Source organism: Dreissena polymorpha, chromosome 2, assembly GCF_020536995.1.
Source record: "Dreissena polymorpha isolate Duluth1 chromosome 2, UMN_Dpol_1.0, whole genome shotgun sequence".
Lineage (NCBI taxonomy): Eukaryota > Metazoa > Mollusca > Bivalvia > Myida > Dreissenidae > Dreissena > Dreissena polymorpha.
Window position 1 is genome coordinate 130,583,945 of NC_068356.1, and position 18,158 is coordinate 130,602,102.

The window sequence follows — 18,158 nt, forward strand, 5'->3', positions numbered from 1 at the left end:
TGCATGGAACAATCTGTGCACGCACATCGCGAAAATAGGTGACGTTCCGATATCCACATGTTCAGTGGGTATACTCTGTCCCGATTGGATGATAATTTTATCAAATCTTTCAATAGTAACATATATGCCAAATTTTTATTTTATAAATGCGAACGTTGTTGTTGGTTTTTTTTTTATTCTTGAGCACTTTTTCGTGTCAATGCTGCTTAAAAGAAGATCCACCGATAAAACAGAAACGTGTTTAATGATAAATAGAAGTTATGAAAAATGTTAAATTATTCTTTCAGTTTCTCAAAATTTGTTCAATGAATCGAAGTGTAGTGAGTGATTGTCATTTGCGAGTGTGTATGGAACTATTGTCTTTGCATGGTTAAACACGCTGTAAATAAACAATTTTGACATGGATTGAACGGGAATGAAATAAATCTTTTAGGTACAGCATTTATTGCGCCATTGTTTGAATTGAATTGTGGGAGCTGAAATGGAAGATGTCTTTTAACATAGAAAAATGTCATATCATGCATGTTACGAGAAACCGTAAACCATTAAAAACAGCCTACACTCTTCACAATCAACCTCTGTCTGTTGTAAACCAAGCCACCTATCTTGGTGTTGAAGTAAGCTCAACTTTAAACTGGTCACCTCACGTAAATAAAATTAGTAGAAAAGCAAGCCAGAGCTTAGGTTTCTTAAAACGAAACATTCATTCCTCTCAAATGGAAACTAAGGCAGCGGCATATAACAGCATTGTTAGACCATCCTTGGAATATTGCTCTAGTGTGTGGGACCCTTACCATCAGAAAGATATTGATAAAATTGAAAATGTTCAGCGTCAAGCTGCCAGATTTGTAACAAATAATTACAGCAAGACACCGGGCACGGTCACAAATATAATTAAGGATTTGAATTGGAATACCTTGCAATCAAGAAGACAACAAGCTAGACTCATTTTGTTCTATAAAATAGTATATAACCATGTTGATGTCAATCCCCTTCACTATCTCACTCCATACATTAGACACTCACGCCATCAACATCACATGGCATACCAATTACCACCAAGTACAGCTGATTACCACAAATTTTCTTTCTTTCCAAGAACAGTTGTACAATGGAACAAATATAATTAAGGATTTTAATTGGAATACCTTGCAATCAAGAAGACAACAAGCTAGACTAATTTTGTTCTATAAAATAGTATATAACCATGTTGATGTCAATCCCCTTCACTATCTCACTCCATACATTAGACACTCACGCCATCAACATCACATGGCATACCAAATACCACCAAGTACAGCTGATTACCACAAATTTTCTTTCTTTCCAAGAACAGTTGTACAATGGAACACACTTCCATCTTATGTAGTCAGCGCTGATACGATCCCTGGATTTAAATCAGTGCTGTCTACATCAGTGTTCCTTCCTTAGATCACATGATTCTGCTTTTATCCTGTTTTTAACCCTACTAATATTCTCACCACATGCACAGTTGTACATGTATATATTTAAGTCTTAAGGGCTTAAGGTGTTAGGTTTTGCACCTTTTTTTATCACTGTTGATAGGATTTTCCCGAGTGGATTGAGTAACTCGGGAAACCTATCAATCTATTTCTTTTTAACCCCCCGCGCATGGCCATAATGTATCGTAGACGTACCTAAAATCGCCGTAAACCTTGGTTCGCCGTATTTACAAGTTTTGTTTTGATTACGCGATATTTCCGCGCATGCGCGAGATGTGACGTCACAGTGTTGTGAGAAAGCTGTTCCCACGGAAGGAAACTGTCAAACTCGACAAAATGCGATTTAAACAGGTATTTAACAAGTAATTAAGAATTTAATCGATAAAAAGCTTATTTTTATTATTCCAAAAATGAATATTATTGAAAAAACAAACAAATCACACAAAATTCCGTTTTTAAACATTGTAACATTTGCCGTCTGCTCTGTTTACATTTATCAATGAAGATCACGTGACCGTAGTATTTCGTAGTAAGGCCAAACTATTTGTATGGATGGTTTTTCTGACCCATGTTCTGATAGATAAATTTGAAGATGCATTTTTTTTCATTTTTACATCAGGCACATCCCACACCTGTGAAGAAACATTATAGGGTTTATTCACCAAGTGCCCTCACAAATGCTTATAGGATGGTGAAAGAGGAAGGCCTAACTGTCTACAGGGCTAGTAGAATGTTTAATGTGCCAGAAAGAACACTTAGAGACAGGTTTATTGGCAGAGTTGATCCTGAGTTGTGTGTTATGGGCAAACTTCCATTACTTGACCAGTTTGAAGAAGCTAAGCTTGTCAATCATTTTAAGAGGATGGCTGACTTAGGTTATGGCTATACCCAGCAAGAATGCATCGATGTTGCAAGTGAGTTTGCTGTTCAGCTGGGGAAACGCACCAAAGATAAACCTCTGTCTATGAAATGGATGAAAGGATTTCTAAAGCGGTGGCCAGAGATGCGGGTAACAAAACCCAGAGCACTGGAGTTTGTTAGGGCAAAGATGGCTAGTGAGGGTGTTGTCATGACATACTTTGATAATCTTGAAACCTGTCTGCAAAAAAATGATCTCTTGGATAAGCCACATTTAATCTATAATGTGGATGAAAAAGGTGTGTCAATACTGCATAAACCACCTCATATAGTTGCAGGTACCAACCATCCCGCTCAGGCGGTGACATCTGGAAAAGGTGACACTGTTACAATAATTGGTGCAGGTAGCGCAAGTGGTTCAGCCATTCCACCATATTTCGTGTTCCCTGGCAAGAAAATGAACTATGACCTACTAAAGGGTTCTTCAGCAGGAGCAAGTGGAACTGTATCCGATTCAGGGTGGTCAAATATGGATGTGTTTCGCAAATATCTTACAGAGCACTTCATACAGTTTGTACCAGGAAGGGGCGATCAAAAGGTTCTTTTGCTCCTAGATGGACATAGGTCACATGTTGCCCTAACACTGGCTGAGTGGGCAAAAGACAACAACGTCATACTATACATCCTACCTGCACATACAAGCCACATTCTGCAGCCCCTTGATGTTGGATGCTATGGACCCTTTCAGAGGATGTACCATGTCCAATTGCACAAATACATACGACAAACACATGCTGCCATCACCAAGTACAGCATAGCCGAAATTTCTTGTAAGGTATATAACAGGGCCTTATGTGCGGATAATTTGCAGTCTTCTTTTAGAAGAACAGGAATTTACCCTCTGGATAGAACTGTTGTACCAAAGAGCAGCATGGTTCCAGCTGAGGTATTTCATGACAGTTGTGACAGTCAGTCAAGTCAAGCTACCGTTGAAGAAGGGGGGATTCCATTGGATGTATTTCAAGAAAAAGAACAACAGCTTGTAAAAAAGAAGAATGAATCGGTCAGGAAACCTTACAGAACAGTTAGTAAGCTTGTGTCTGGCAAAGAACTGACCAGTGACAATGTCATAAATGCCATCCAACAACATGAACAGGTCATGAAAAGACCCAAGAAGACAACAAAATCAGTCCCAGCCAGGTTATTGAAAACAACAAGCAAGTCATGTGTTATAAAGAAAGCCCCTGAACAAAACTTCATTGTAGACAGTCCGAAGCCAGGTCCATCGCGCATGAATGTGATCCCAGGAACATCAAGCAGTGATGATGATGATGATGATGATAATGAAACTTGTTGTGCCTGTGATCGGTTTCAAACCGAAGAGCAGGCAGCATGTTTATCACTTACCTTTGTTAAGTGGGCACAGTGTGATGGGATTCGCAATGGTATGCCATGCTTGCACTGGACACACCTAGGTTATTGCACACCAGTGAAAGTAATAAGAAGGGGTGATGCATTCTACTGTCCCCATTGCCAAAAACCAGAAGAATAAAATAAAGTCATATTAAAAACTGTAAATATGTTACACTGTTAAAGTTTCCAGTTATAAAAAAAAAACATTTAACAACCAATTTTTTTTAACACTTGTCAGACTATTGCAAGTCTATGTTATGAACACAGAACCACAAATAAACTAGTTTTGGCCTTAATTGCAACCAAGGCTATGACGACGTCATTTCCGGCGATTCAAGGTACATTCAAAACAAAAGACGCAGTCAAGCATGTGTGTGTTATTTTTGGATTATAAACTACGAGGATGCTTACTTTGACGTTCATTTTTGTGTGGAATATAAGTTTAAAGGATTAACTTCATGAAACAAGTAAGTTTATTGCTTCTTACTTTAGTTTTTGATTTGCAATTTGTGATTCTTTGTGACTACGGCGATCCATGGTTAGTCGAGGATATCAGTATTGAACATAGCCATTATTATAAAAGAAGAAGAAGAATTAATTCAGAAATTATTTTAGTTGTTTCCTTAACCGCTCGACTCAAGGTAATTGGAGAATATATAAACGCCGATATAATATAATAAACAATTTCGTTCTTACTGTATTTGGGATTATTCTTCAATGGCTGGGCCATGATATGGTCGCGAAAAAATATTATTTTCGCGTCAACTTCCAATGTTTGCGAAAAAAACACGTCTTGTGAATAACTTTTATTAACTATAACTTTCTTGAATTTCTTATTTTATATGCTTCTTGCAACAAATGCAACACAATATGCGATTTAGAGTTTGCACAAACACATTTCAAAACCAACAATGCAGACGACGCATAGCCAGGAAAATGCAGTAGGTTGTATGCAACTAAATGTCCGATAAAATCATATGCTCGGTGATGATATTTGACTGGTTCCGCATATGTACGAAGAAATCCCAATCTCCACGCAGAGTTGTCGTTCCTTGCTCTCACATACAACTCTGCGAAAGGCTCAGCCCTCCATTTTGTCTATAAAATAGATAAAACCGAACAAACGCATTCAACGTATATTTGATTGGACATTTAAGATCGCATGCATTAAATTAAGAAATATGACTTTTAAATGTATCGATACGATAAATCGTGCAAAAAACTTGCGAGTTTTAATGCAACTCTTTGGAACTAATTTATTGCCCATTTACGCAGATGGAATCATTCCACGCACTTCACAAATGTAAACAATTGAACATATTTTTTTTGGATTTCCGGTCTTTTCTCCCCCTGGACGTTTCTCCCCTGGTCTTTTCTCCTCCCAAACCCTAGACTTTTCTCCTCCCAACATTTTTTTATTACCTGTATATTTAGGTAGGAGAAAATGAAGTATGTGATTGAAGAATGGTTAATGAAGGAGCAATTTAGTTATACCAATAAATGATGGTGTTGTTATTGTGTTATCAGTGAGTAGTGTTATTTTTAATTAAATTTTGTTGTAAGTCTATACGACTATGAAAGAAATAGTAATATAACGGCATATTATTTTAAGTTTCTGTTATAGTTTATAAGCTAATCTATTTGAATACAAATTGATTGTTAATCATTCTTGAATATTTATGAAATGATCAAAATATGTTGTTTTTCACACTTCTTTAATTTGTTTATGAGTACTTGAGACTGATTGAAATGTTTAATGTCCAGTGATTAAAGACACAATTTGATTAAATTATCACGTTTATGATTGATCTGGAACATTGTTAGTTGATAATTAAATAATATTCTTCATTTAAATTATTATTTCGTACAAAAAAAAATTATTTAATCCAAAAAATGTCTTGGCACAGATATAACTTCTGAAATGATATTATTGTAACAATTTTAACACATTCATAGTTTTTTATTCATTTTAATTAATATTTATTACAAAAAATATATTGAAATTTTCATTAAATGTTTTACAAAACTAAAAATTGTTTTTGCTGTATACCATAATATTATGAGTAAAAATTGATCATTTAAAATAAAATAAAATAAATTAATTTGTAATTGTGTTGTGTTTCTGTTTAAAAAATATTTAAACTTTCATTAAATGTTTTACAAAACTAAAAATTGTTTTTGATGTATACCATGATAATTATGAATAAAAATTGATGATTTGAAATAAAATAAATTAATTAGAAACTGTGTTGTGTTTCTGTTTCTGTTTAATGATCAGTAAAAAATGAGCTAAGATGTTGATTGGACCATTCTTTCAAATAAACAAGGATGACATATTCCAAAGGATGACACATTCCACCCATGTAATTTAGCAAGAATTTTTCACAAGAATGTCTTAGGGATTCACACCTGACCATTTCCACATCCTGCCCATATCCTGCCCAGTCCCAGTGTCATGAAAATAGTTAATTTTGATTTGACTTTCATTGCTTCATGATCATTTTGAAATTTATATTTTACAATTTGGAAACTTTTATTTTAAATTCAAAATTAATAATCAATATTAATATTCAAAATTTGGGCTGCTACACATTTAAAGCACACACATATTTTAGCAATTTATTTCAATTTGCTATCATTTATTGTGTGATCTAAATCTTTAGCAGTTTAACTTTAAAAAACATAATTCACTTAAATAATTTATTAATTATTTACATTTTGTACATTAATACTTTGGCATTAGTAAATAAAAAGTAGCTTAGAATATGTTTAAAATAAATGTACATACTTAATTTAAAATTAATGTAAGGATTTATTTTGAAATATAATTCTTAGTTACTTTATTGTTAATAATTTTTAAGTATTGGCTAATAAGTCTTAATGTTCAAAAATAAAAATATACTTGAGTCCTCAAGAGGATTTTATTTCAGAAATGCAAATAAGACTGAGGTTTTTTTCCATTTGAGTCTGTTTATGTAGTATCAATTTTATCTCAATATTATAAAAAAAGATACAACATAAAAATACTAAAATTCAATTTCAAATAAATGCAAAGACTGTTTAAATAAATTTAACATTATAATGTTGAAATGACATAAACACACTCAATCTATTTCATTGACAAATAGTGAAAATAAAGCAATGATAAACTTCCTTTCTCTATTGATGAGCTTGATTGATCACTGATTAAATTAACATTGATAATAGATCAATAGAGGCGTTAAAAGTAGCAGATTAATCCCCCCAGTATGAAATATACTGGGAGGCGAAAAGACTAGGGTATTAGGAGGAGAAAAGACTAGGGGGAGAAATGTCCAAGGGGGAGAAAAGACCAGGGGGGAAAAAGACCGTACACCTTTTTTTGAGTGACGTTAGGAATTGCTTCGACGTGTGTATGTATGTTGGTTTCTTAACATAAAAAACAAATCAATTTTATAATAATGAATTAAGACTGATATATAAGATATCATGGTATGAGATGGTTTTCTTTAATGCAGTGAATGCAATGTAACCGTCGTGCAAGAGATTGTTTAGTATACTGTAACCTCAATCATGAACGCTTGGAATGATCATGACATGAATGAGACGCCTTCAAAACAATAGTCCATTCTGAGCCCAACACAGAGGTGAATGTAATGTGACCGTCGTGCAAGAGATTGACATCAGTCTTAATTCATTATTATAAAATTGATATGTTTTTTTGTTGTTAAGAAACCAACATACATACACACGTCGAAGCAAGTCCTAACGTCACTCAATAAACATTATGTTCAATTATTTACATATGTAAAGTGCGTGGAATGATTCCATCTGCGTAAATGGGCAATAAAATAGTTCCAAAGAGTTGCATTAAAACTCGCAAGTATTTGCACGGTTTATCGTACATTTAAAAGTCATATTTCTTAATTTAATGCATGCGATCTTAAATATCCAATCAAATATACATTGAATGCGTTTGTTCGGTTTTAGCTATTTTATAGACAAAAAGGCGTGCTGAGCCTTTCGCAGAGTTGTATGTGAGAGCAAGGAACGACAACTCTGCGTGGAGATTGATAAAGCACTACAAATAAACAATACTGGTCGCAGTTGTAAATTCAAGACAGTTGTAAAAAAAGTGCAGACCAGTTTATTTAATCTGAAATAACGGATAAGAACATAATCTCTTTGAACGATTTAAGCACAAAAAAACTTCTATTTCAATATTTGCTTAAATTTTATCCTAATGTCATAATGCTTTTCACAGCAGTTTTATTAGAACATTACCGAAATAATCAAAACACAAAAAACATAAATGTGTAATTTCAATGCTAGAACGATTTTAATTGAAAATATTTGTTTGTTTTGTTTATTATAATTATTATTTGGCATAAAAGATGGTTTTGTAAAGAGAACTGTGTTTGTTTAATGGAGATAATATATACATATTTTTCAATTTATAAATATACCCACATCCATAACAGTGTTATCGTATTGTTTGATTTGTTATTATTTAATCAATTTTGGTATTACTACATGTTTTTATGGAATGCGGCTGTGACCCTTTGGATTGGGAAGAAATCGCGTCGGGAAGGTAAAATTTAGAATGATAATTGTTGTTAAAAGTTAGCCCCACCCCCCCCCCCCAAAAAAAAAAAATGCACTGACTAAAAAAGAAAATTTGCTGATGTACAACAGACAGTGTTTATGATGAGTTAGATTTGTGTTGCGCTTTATATGCAAAGTCAATGGAAATAAAATAAATTAATATGAAAAGATTATTGAAAATAATGAAATAAAGAAACATAAAAACTGTGATAACAGGAGGGGTATGTAGGTGGCTGCGAAATTATTTCAATTATAATTATTTTTTTCGTTTGAACCTGTTACAGTGTTTTGTTGTTTTTCGTTTTAAATGAATTGTTTATAATGTATTAGGTAGAAGTACAATAATTAATGTTCATGTTAATGTTTGAATTTGTATAAATTTGTCTATGGATTATTCTTTACATTACAATTGCTGAGTTTAAATCCCTATTTACTGAGAAGACTCATAGTTTGGAGCTGTTATATTAAAATTAACTCGGTCTTATATTAATATAATAACATCACTGACGACTTTAAAAAAAATGTAAATTTGTTTGGACACGATTTGTTTTATAGCATTTGAATATAAAATATAAAGAAGTGAAGAAGTGAAACTCCAGCTGCTGGAGTAGCATTGAATTATTATTATAAACAATTAGTAGGTCCCTTATTTAAGGCAAGTGACCGATTGCCCAAACAATACAAAACAGCACAATACAGCACAATACAAAACAACATAAACACAAATAAGAATAAAGCTGGGGTCACCGCCTTGGAACGGTCAATACAAAGCATTGGGGGTTTAAACCGGTTTTGGAGCGCTCAACCTCACACTTGGCCCAGCAATATTCATAATACATTTAAGTGTAAATAAAATTTAACCTCATAGCATTGTAACTAAAATTAAACAATATAAAAGGGAATTAAAACGCATTCAATTTAATTACCATTTAATTACTCAATGGTATTGAAGATACCAGAGCAACAGAGTTACAACTTTTTGAGGAACGATGGAATGAAACTATGAACAAGTGTCAACTACATTCCTTCTTTATAGAAAAAGATTTAAAAATATAGCATCATAAAGTTTATATTTCAGATCATCATCGCACAAATACAGGAAGAAGCAGCAATAATGGGTGTAAAAGTTCTATATTATATTGCTTGGTTGTTTATGTACTGCTAAAAAATAAATCAAACAAGAAACGTCTGTCACAGAGAAAATAAAAATAAAATTATAAACCCAATGACCTATGCATGTAGATTACAACTGGGAAAGTTGGTCGTATGAATGTACAAAAATCAATGTACCCAGGAACAGAGAAAGAGTTATGACGTAATTGACAAGCGAAGACAAAATGGCGTGAACAAAATCCAGGGGCAGTACTGTAAAGTAAAAATAAAAATATTAATGGGGCGGTACTGCAAAATTGAACTACTAATAAAACAAGTGTAGGTGATTAAATATTAAGAATCAAATGTATAAAAATGGTAATTCCATTAAAGCGACATTAATGGAATCAAACAGTATATAGGTGTTTTGACAACTGACGACAGAAATGATTTGATGTAAGATGTGAGTCTAAAGACTTCTTTTAAATTATGTACATTTTAAAGTCATATTAACCTTAATTTTGTTTATGTTGTTTTTGATATTGTTGGTCTACTTTAAACAAAATGCATTTTGATGAGCTGTGTCTGTTGTCTGATCAATATATGAAAACTCTTATTGCGTGTAATTATATAACCGGTATGTTTTGTTTTATTAATATAAAGAAGTGTAACTCCAGCTGCTGGAGCAGTATTGAATTCTCATTATTACGATAAGGTTCATTATTAATCAAATATTCAGATCTTAGGCAAACAATTATATTCGCCATAAAGATCAAATCAAACAAATTTTTACTTTTGCAGTCAGTATAAATATCACAAAATTATATGCACATCAAAAAGCTGCATTTGGTTACATCTGTTATATTATTTGTCAATTTTGCTCTTTTTCATTCTATTTGTTTTCATAAGCGTCAAAGCATTGGTGAGATTTCCCAAATATCTAACAATGATGCTGTGAAAATGAACTTATAATTTAAATCGAATTTTTTTCTTCGAACTTTTCACAATATGAGCTGTCTACTAGTTATTCCATTGTATATTATTGACTATTTTTTTCATTTTTAACGGCAGTATAACCGCCTAACATACGACGATTATTTTGTATTAGTTGGTCGCGTTAGCGGCCGACTAAATTTACAGAGCATGTTTTGCAAATCAGTATGTGCTTAGCTACGCTAAGGACGGTTACTCACTAGGCTTGGAACGATTACCGCTGCCTGTTTATACTTCACTGTTAGCAGTCAGCCTATAATTATGTAAACAATAGGTTTAATAGCTTGTGGGACATATTGGCCAGTCTAGTGTTTAGAACAGCTTGTGCGACGACATTGGTAAGTTTATCATTGAAATCTGTACATATTGCCTGCTTTCAGGGAAAACGGGGCTTAATGCTGCATTAAGTCTGTCATGTGGGCAAAATTGTTTCTCAATAATTTAAAGAAAATAGATAAAGTATTAGATACACATATCACAACTTGTACATGATTGTAGGCTTTTTTTCTTTAGCAAGGCAACCAAAATTCTAAAGATGGTTGCCAGTTAAGCAACCATTTGTGAAAAAAGACGTATTGTTGTTATTGTGTCTAAGTTATCTCTATAACATAAATATGAGGATAAACACACACATCTCGACCTGTGCTGTAAGACACACTCTTTAAAATTTTAATGGGCTGTGTTCATTTCAAACTTGCGATATAAAAGCTAAAACTGAGTTGCTTCTAAGATTATGCAATCTCGTACAACTTCAGTGCCTTCAGCGCTTTGATCTATAAAGCGTTGTAGTGCGAGCGCGGAGCCGGTCTAATGTTGCGATAAATATCAGTGCCTTGTAGCCATCGACGTCACATAGTTTCACAAATTGTTTCAAAATGGCGAACTACGGAGAGAATGGTGGGTTTTGGAATGCCCCAAAAGTACAATACAGTCAACAAACGCATAGTCTTCTAAAAGGTAAACATGAATTATTTTTTTAGTGTCGGAATGTGATATCATTTTTATCGATTCATTTCAATTGTTTCCCAAAGCCTTTTGAAAAGGTGTGTATTTACATGTAGTCTAATTGACTGAAATGGTTACAATAACTTATAAGTTTTACTTAAAATTGTGTTATTCCTTTATAATTTCACGCGATTTGTCTCCGAGAATTTCTCAAAGACTTTTTGATTTTTTTCAAAAATAACATGCTAATTTGTACCATTTATAAATGTATCTTGCGTTATAAGGCTTCATATTTCGTCTGATGACCGTGCATCGAGCTGTTAAGGAAACGAGTAAAAGAAGTTCTAAATTAATGTAAACAATCCAGCAATTAACGATTTATCTTCAAAGAATCACCTGCAATAACATCCAATGTGTGCGTTGTTTACCTGGTATTGAGACATCACATCTGAAAAGGGAAAGCACACGATTGCAATACTAATAGGCATTAGGCCAACTAAACCGAAAAGTTTGATTCTCTGAACTATTCAAAGATTTGATATAATAAACATTCAATCAGAACAGGGGTATTCCCACTGAACATGCGTATATTGCCTGATATTGCTCTTTTTAAGATTTCATGTAAAATTTTCTGAAAATCAAGAGAAAGTGAAAGTAATGTTTTGAAGCGTTGTGTTACCACTACAGTAGTGCAGTTTTCTGTTTCACTTTGCAATTTATGTGAAAATTTAATGAAAAAGGATCAAAAAAATGTATGGAATATGGCTATATTTGGATTATTTTTTATTGTAAGATCTTGAGCGTCAATTATACTTGTTTTTTCCCCATTTTGTTTGTGTCTGTATTTATTTTCAAGCATAGTAATGTAAGTGAGATAAAACACTCAGAGTAACATCATAACTAAAGCCTCATTCTTAATGTAAACGAGTGATCGAAATCAGGAGATGCTTGATATAAGGGAATCGCACAATTTAAATATCTTCATTTCTAATTAATCTACTGAAATGGCAGTTTTGGCGCTTTTTCAATGAAAGACCTTCAAAAATTGAAAGTCATGAATGAATGAAAGTTACAATAATTACTTCCAAAAAAGAAAACATTGGCAAAAAAGAAGGAACTGAATATGTTTTTTTTATTAACCATTATTATGACCTCTCTTTACGCCCTTAAGTTATTGAAGTCAGTTATTTCAGTGTGTTCAAAATTACTTATGTGTTCATAAAAGGGATTTCAAATATATTAAATAATGTGGAATATGATTTTATATTATTATCAGACCCTTATATTCAATATAAAGGGCAGAGTATAGCCCTTAAATTGTTTTTGTTTTTTGGCAAATTTTTACATGTTTTTCACACGTATATTTTCATGCTTACATGTTTTCAGCTATTTAAGGAATGCTGAAGATTAGAATTTGACATTTTTTTTTAAACTGACACCTTACATATTTGTGCATGGTTATATTTGTATTGCTATGATTTTTGTTGAGAACATTACCATTATTCTTTTTGTTACATGTGCTTAAGTCTATTTAAACAAGTGATATTTTTGTTTGACTGATTTCAGAAATGATGCAGGAGTCTAAACTTACAAATTTCCAGCAAAGACACTTAGAAAAACAATTACGAGGTAACTTTAACCATCAACTTAATTTGTAAATGTTTTTTTGAAAACCAAATACCTTAATGCAGAATTGTTCAACATGTTTTTCATTTGCTTGAAGTCTCGCTTAGCCCCATAAAACTAATAGCGAAAATTATAAATATGATGATCATGAAGAAGTGTAAATGTGCGTATAGAATCGACAGTCTAATATGGTACTACACTTTCCGCTTTTGTGCAATTATATATTTAAAGTAAGTAAAATTCTTGTAGGGGAAGGTGCAGTCCGTACAGGCTTAGCTCGCTAATCTGGAGCAGTACTTTATGCTCATCAAGCATGAATTTCGGATTTCACAGAGCAAGGCTTCTTATACAATAACAGTTAACTTTACAATTTGCCATCATATATAATGATTACATATATAGATAAAATAAAATGTTATCTATTTGTAATCATTAAGCATTGTATAATATTTTGATTATCTCACATTTAAAGGAGGTGGGAGCCTTCCAGTGACATGCAATCCGACATCCAGCGCTAAAAAGAAGCAGCCAATTTCTCCAAAGAAACTTCCTAAGGTCCTTAATCCAAAGTGAGATACTTTTATGCAAATGTGTGGTTTAATGTTATAAGGCTTGTCCACATGTATTGTTCATGTTGCTAGGATTGCCATAGAGCATCAGTGAACAAGTGGAACATTACCAGAATGTATTCAATACTTTCTCTATGGACAAGTTCCAAATAGCGTTTTAAAAACCCCAAGATAAACAAACTGGTAAGGTATGGAAAGATGAATAGAGACATAGTAGGGTGTTGCTCTTTTTAAGCAGGGCCATGTACCACTTGTGATCCTTGAATTTTTCCATGGTAATATCACTACTGCTGAATTAATTATTGTGGATTTATGTGAAATGAATATGAAATAAGTTTTTAACTGCATGTGCTCATAAATTTTCTAAATAATTACCACACTTTCTGTATAAATATATAATCTGTTTACACAATTGAAAGAAAAGGAATATAAATTCAATATAGAAACAAATCATTTCAGTTAAGGTACTGTTCATTTTGAATGCTGTATTGCCCATTTCACTTATACTTATTGTACTTCTCTACAAGGAATTACCACAACAACATTCGCACCAAGGAGGATATAGAAGCGTCTGGGGCCTATGAGAGACCCAAGTATGAACCAGGACCTTCTCACTGTAAGTTAGAATGCTGATCCATTTCTGGGGCCATATCCTTTTTCTGGGGCCATATCCTCAGTGTTTTTTAGGGAACATTATACATTTTATGGGAGATATTTAAATAAAAAATCCATGAGATGAAGCAATGCTTTATACATGAAGTGTAAGAAAATTTTAATACTTCTAGGAAATATGCTCTAATTTTTGGTGCACTGGCATTGGATATAGTTTTTATAAAATATGTTCAGCTCATGAATGGACTGAATTAAAAAAAAAAAAATTATTAAAATTTAGTATTTCCAGCTTTAATTAATCATTTATATGTCTGTAAAAAGGGCCATACAATGAAAACACCCAATCATAAGAACATTTTGTGCTTGATTGGGGTCATTTATTCTCACAACTGTCATTGGCATACAGGTGTAATTTTAATGCAGCCATATTGTTAAAAAAATACTATGAAACATTTTCAAACATGATGTTCAGCATCAAATGTACATTGTCTGTCTTGTCAATTTTAAGCGGTAAATGTCGTCCCTGACTAGCAAGTGCAGATTTTAGACACTTTAAGCACATGCATTTTACCCTGTTTTCTAAGAGCAAGGTTCAAATTTTTATAACCTATCAAGTATTCTATTATCAAGGGTCTAAGAATTCTGAGAAGGAGAAGGAAAAGCTTGCTAATATGATGGCGTTTGGACAGGACATAGACCCCAATCTAGAGCGACTACGGAGACAGCAGGAGTTGAGGGACATGGACTTGGAGGAACCACGTCCTGTAGACAGATTTGATGAATGTAAGCAAAATGATAGACAGTTTATCACCGCTATTTTGGGCACATTTAAATATAATCACTATACATTTTAGGTCCTATTTTTTCCTATTTTTAATAATACAATGTATTTTGTTTATTGTTTATTTGAATTGTCTGATGTGATTTAACCTCTTTGTTAAAAGAAATTTTGGTACCAACACAGTTTATAACACCTAATCATCAGTGACTATTTTGAAGTCATACCCTAATCTAAGCTGTCTTTAAAAGAAGATGGCTTGGCTGTCATGGCCTGGTTATGTTTTTTGCACTCTCCATTGTTTTCTACCTGACCAAGTATTTTTGACAGTCCCAATTACTTTGATATAGCAGTAATCAAGTCTAGTATTGTGTTAACATTAAATTGACATAAGAAACAACTTTGATGTGGGTAAAATAAAATAATACACAGCCGATTTAAGAGGGTCACCTTAACATGTGATAACATAATATTAAAATAACTATAGCTCCTTAATTAAGGTTATATTTTGATTAAATATGTCCTTATATTAAACAAAATAATGGTGCGGTTGATGACATTTACAAAAATATTATAAGACTATAGTAAGATAATACAGTTTTAAACCAGATTTTGTAGAGAATGATGATTGAAATGATTATCATTAGCACTTGTGTTCATATAACTGGGTTATTATGTGGAATCATAAATGCTGTGTGTATTTTAGTACAAGAAGAGATTGATGAGCGAAGGGAGTTCTTGCGTGATATGGAGGCAGTAGGACAGGGGGAGAAATATCGCTCACTCATCGAGACACAGATCTCACAAGTAAGGCCTACAAAACACTGTGTATGTGCATGAAATGAGACTGAGTTTTGCATACAGAGTTCTCTTATACATATAGTGCTGATTGACGATTAATAAGAAAATTAATATAATAATTATCATCACTTTATGTTTGATGACTTCTGGTTCAACAGTTGGTATGCATCTGCACGCAGTTGCAGTTCCTGGTATATTTCTATAGTAGTGGGGGACATATTGTTTTTGCCCTGTCTGTTGGTTGGTCTGTTGGTTGGTTGGTTTTCGCCAACTTTAACATTTGCAATAACTTTTGCAATATTGAAGATAGCAACTTGATATTTGGCACGCATATGTATCTCATGTAGCTGCACATTTTGAGTGGTGCAAGGTCAAGGTCATCCTTCAAGGTCAAAGGTCAAATATATGGGTGAAAATCGCTCATTTAATGTACACTTTTGCAGTATTTCAATATTCAAGATAGCAAGCTGATATTTGGCATGCATGTGTATCTCATGGAGCTGCACATTTTGAGTGGTGAAAGGTCAAGGTCATCCTTCAAGGTCAGATGTCAAATATATGTGGCCAAAATCGCTCATTTTATGAGTACTTTTGCAATATTGAAGATAGCAACTTGATATTTGGCATGCATGTGTATCTCATTGAGCTGCACATTTTGAGTGGTGAAAGGTCAAGGTCATCCTTAAAGGTCAAATATATGGGTCAAAATTGCTCATGTTAAGTCACTTCTGCAATATTTAAGCCAGCAATTTTATATTTGAAATGCAGGTGTATCTCATGGAGCTGCACATTTTGAGTGGTGAAGGGTCAAGGTCATCCTTCAAGGTCAAGCATCATATAGGGGGACATTGTGTTTCACAAACACATCTTGTTATGAAAAAAATAAATTTCATGCACATTGCAATTAAGTAGTTGATTGAATTTTATAATAGCCCAAATGCAACATCCCAACATTTCTAACTAAAATATTTCAAATAATGACTCATTTAATCATTATTTTTTTTAATAAGTACTTGTAGTTTTAATCCATTTTACATGATACTGTATTGTTTTGCTTTTATTTCCAGGCAATTCGAGAAATGGAATTGATAGACAAAAAAAGAACAAAGGAATTGGAAGAACTTTTAGCTAAGGAAAATTCCAAGAGAAAATGACGCTTATTTCCAATTGAAAATCAAGACTAACATGTTAATATGTTAAACATGTAGTAAGATGGTTATATTGTGCTGAACCCCCCTGTATCAAGCCAGAGAAACCTAATCCAATGTTTGTTGTAAAAGTACGGAGTGACATTCTTATTTCTAACCTCTATTTACACATCAAATATGAAGGTCAGGTGTTGGTACAATTGCCATTGTGTTTCAGCGGTTTCATATGAACAACTTCGCAACATATATACTGTTGTAGTTTTGCATGGATTCTGCTCTTGCCTGACATTTGCGTTTGTGCTGCAGTATTTCAGTACGTTGTATATGACGTGTAAACTAGATGAAAGTTTAAAAGCTCAATAGAAGAAATTTTGCTAGGGAAATAAGTGTTTGAAATAGAATGTTTTTCTTGGTAACATTTTTTGGCAGTCTTGAAACATGATGATGTTAAAAAAGCTTCACAGATATATCACATGTTGACATGTTGATTTTCTTTGATATCAACAGTACATATAGTTGGTAACTACCATTTTCAATACTATCATTGATCATGCAATTTTCAAAAATAACATAGTGTCTATCATAAGGAGACTGCGTGTTGCATCACCCAGCTTATTACCTCAAAGGTCAAGGTCAAACTTTCAAGTTAAATGCGGTCATAAACAGCTTCTCTCGTGTTATTTCTGCAATTTGTTTTTATATATAAATATTTGGAGAGTTGGGCTTTAACATTTGTCTACATAGTTCTATGATATTTTATTCAGTGTCTCTTCCTTGGTCATCAAGTCTCCTTCATTTATTTGATCTTTTTTTTTATAATCTGTTCCATGTTGCTTATTTGTATAAGACATTTTGTGTTCAAACATTTTCTGTATATATACATATGTGTTGTTGAAACAAATCTTTACCAGGTGTGTGGTTGTAAAACTGTGACAGTGTGTCTTATATTGCATGATTGATTCGTTAACAAAATCAGACCATTTTGAATCATGTCTCAACCTTCTGTTTTCCTTATTTGCTCAACAGCAGTGAATAAGTTAAACAGACTGCAATAACTATGATGCAATCGGAAAGTCTACCGGTAGTCAGCTTCGTTGTCTTCTATAAAGTCACAAGGTTTGGTGGTCGCGTTAGTGGACTGGGTTGCTGTTGACCAGACTGGGCTGGTCACATATGGCATAGACCCATTTTAACATGAAATGTCTGATTATATTGATTCACAAATAATTCCCCCATCTAAATGTTATTGCATTTAGGCTTCTGCCTAAAGTAAATG

General features: G+C 33.1%; 2 protein-coding genes across 2 annotated transcripts in view; one reads left to right on the forward strand and one right to left on the reverse strand.

Annotated features, from left to right (window-relative positions):
- The window catches only part of LOC127868999 (mutS protein homolog 4-like), a 47,157-nt gene extending 42,472 nt beyond the window's left edge, over positions 1-4,685 (reverse strand). The window contains exon 1 of the mRNA XM_052411244.1: positions 4,431-4,685. Coding sequence (XP_052267204.1) covers positions 4,431-4,464 — 34 coding nt within the window. The 5' untranslated portion in view covers positions 4,465-4,685. The remainder of the gene's footprint in view (positions 1-4,430) is intronic.
- A 6,549-nt stretch (positions 4,686-11,234) lies between these two features.
- On the forward strand, positions 11,235-17,869 carry LOC127868997 (UPF0193 protein EVG1-like). Its single transcript, XM_052411241.1, has 7 exons — positions 11,235-11,360; positions 12,915-12,977; positions 13,447-13,543; positions 14,071-14,159; positions 14,786-14,938; positions 15,640-15,740; positions 16,802-17,869. Exons 1-7 carry the CDS (start codon positions 11,279-11,281, stop codon positions 16,886-16,888), a joined length of 672 nt encoding a protein of 223 aa, XP_052267201.1. The 5' UTR covers positions 11,235-11,278; the 3' UTR covers positions 16,889-17,869.
- Positions 17,870-18,158: the final 289 nt, after the last annotated feature.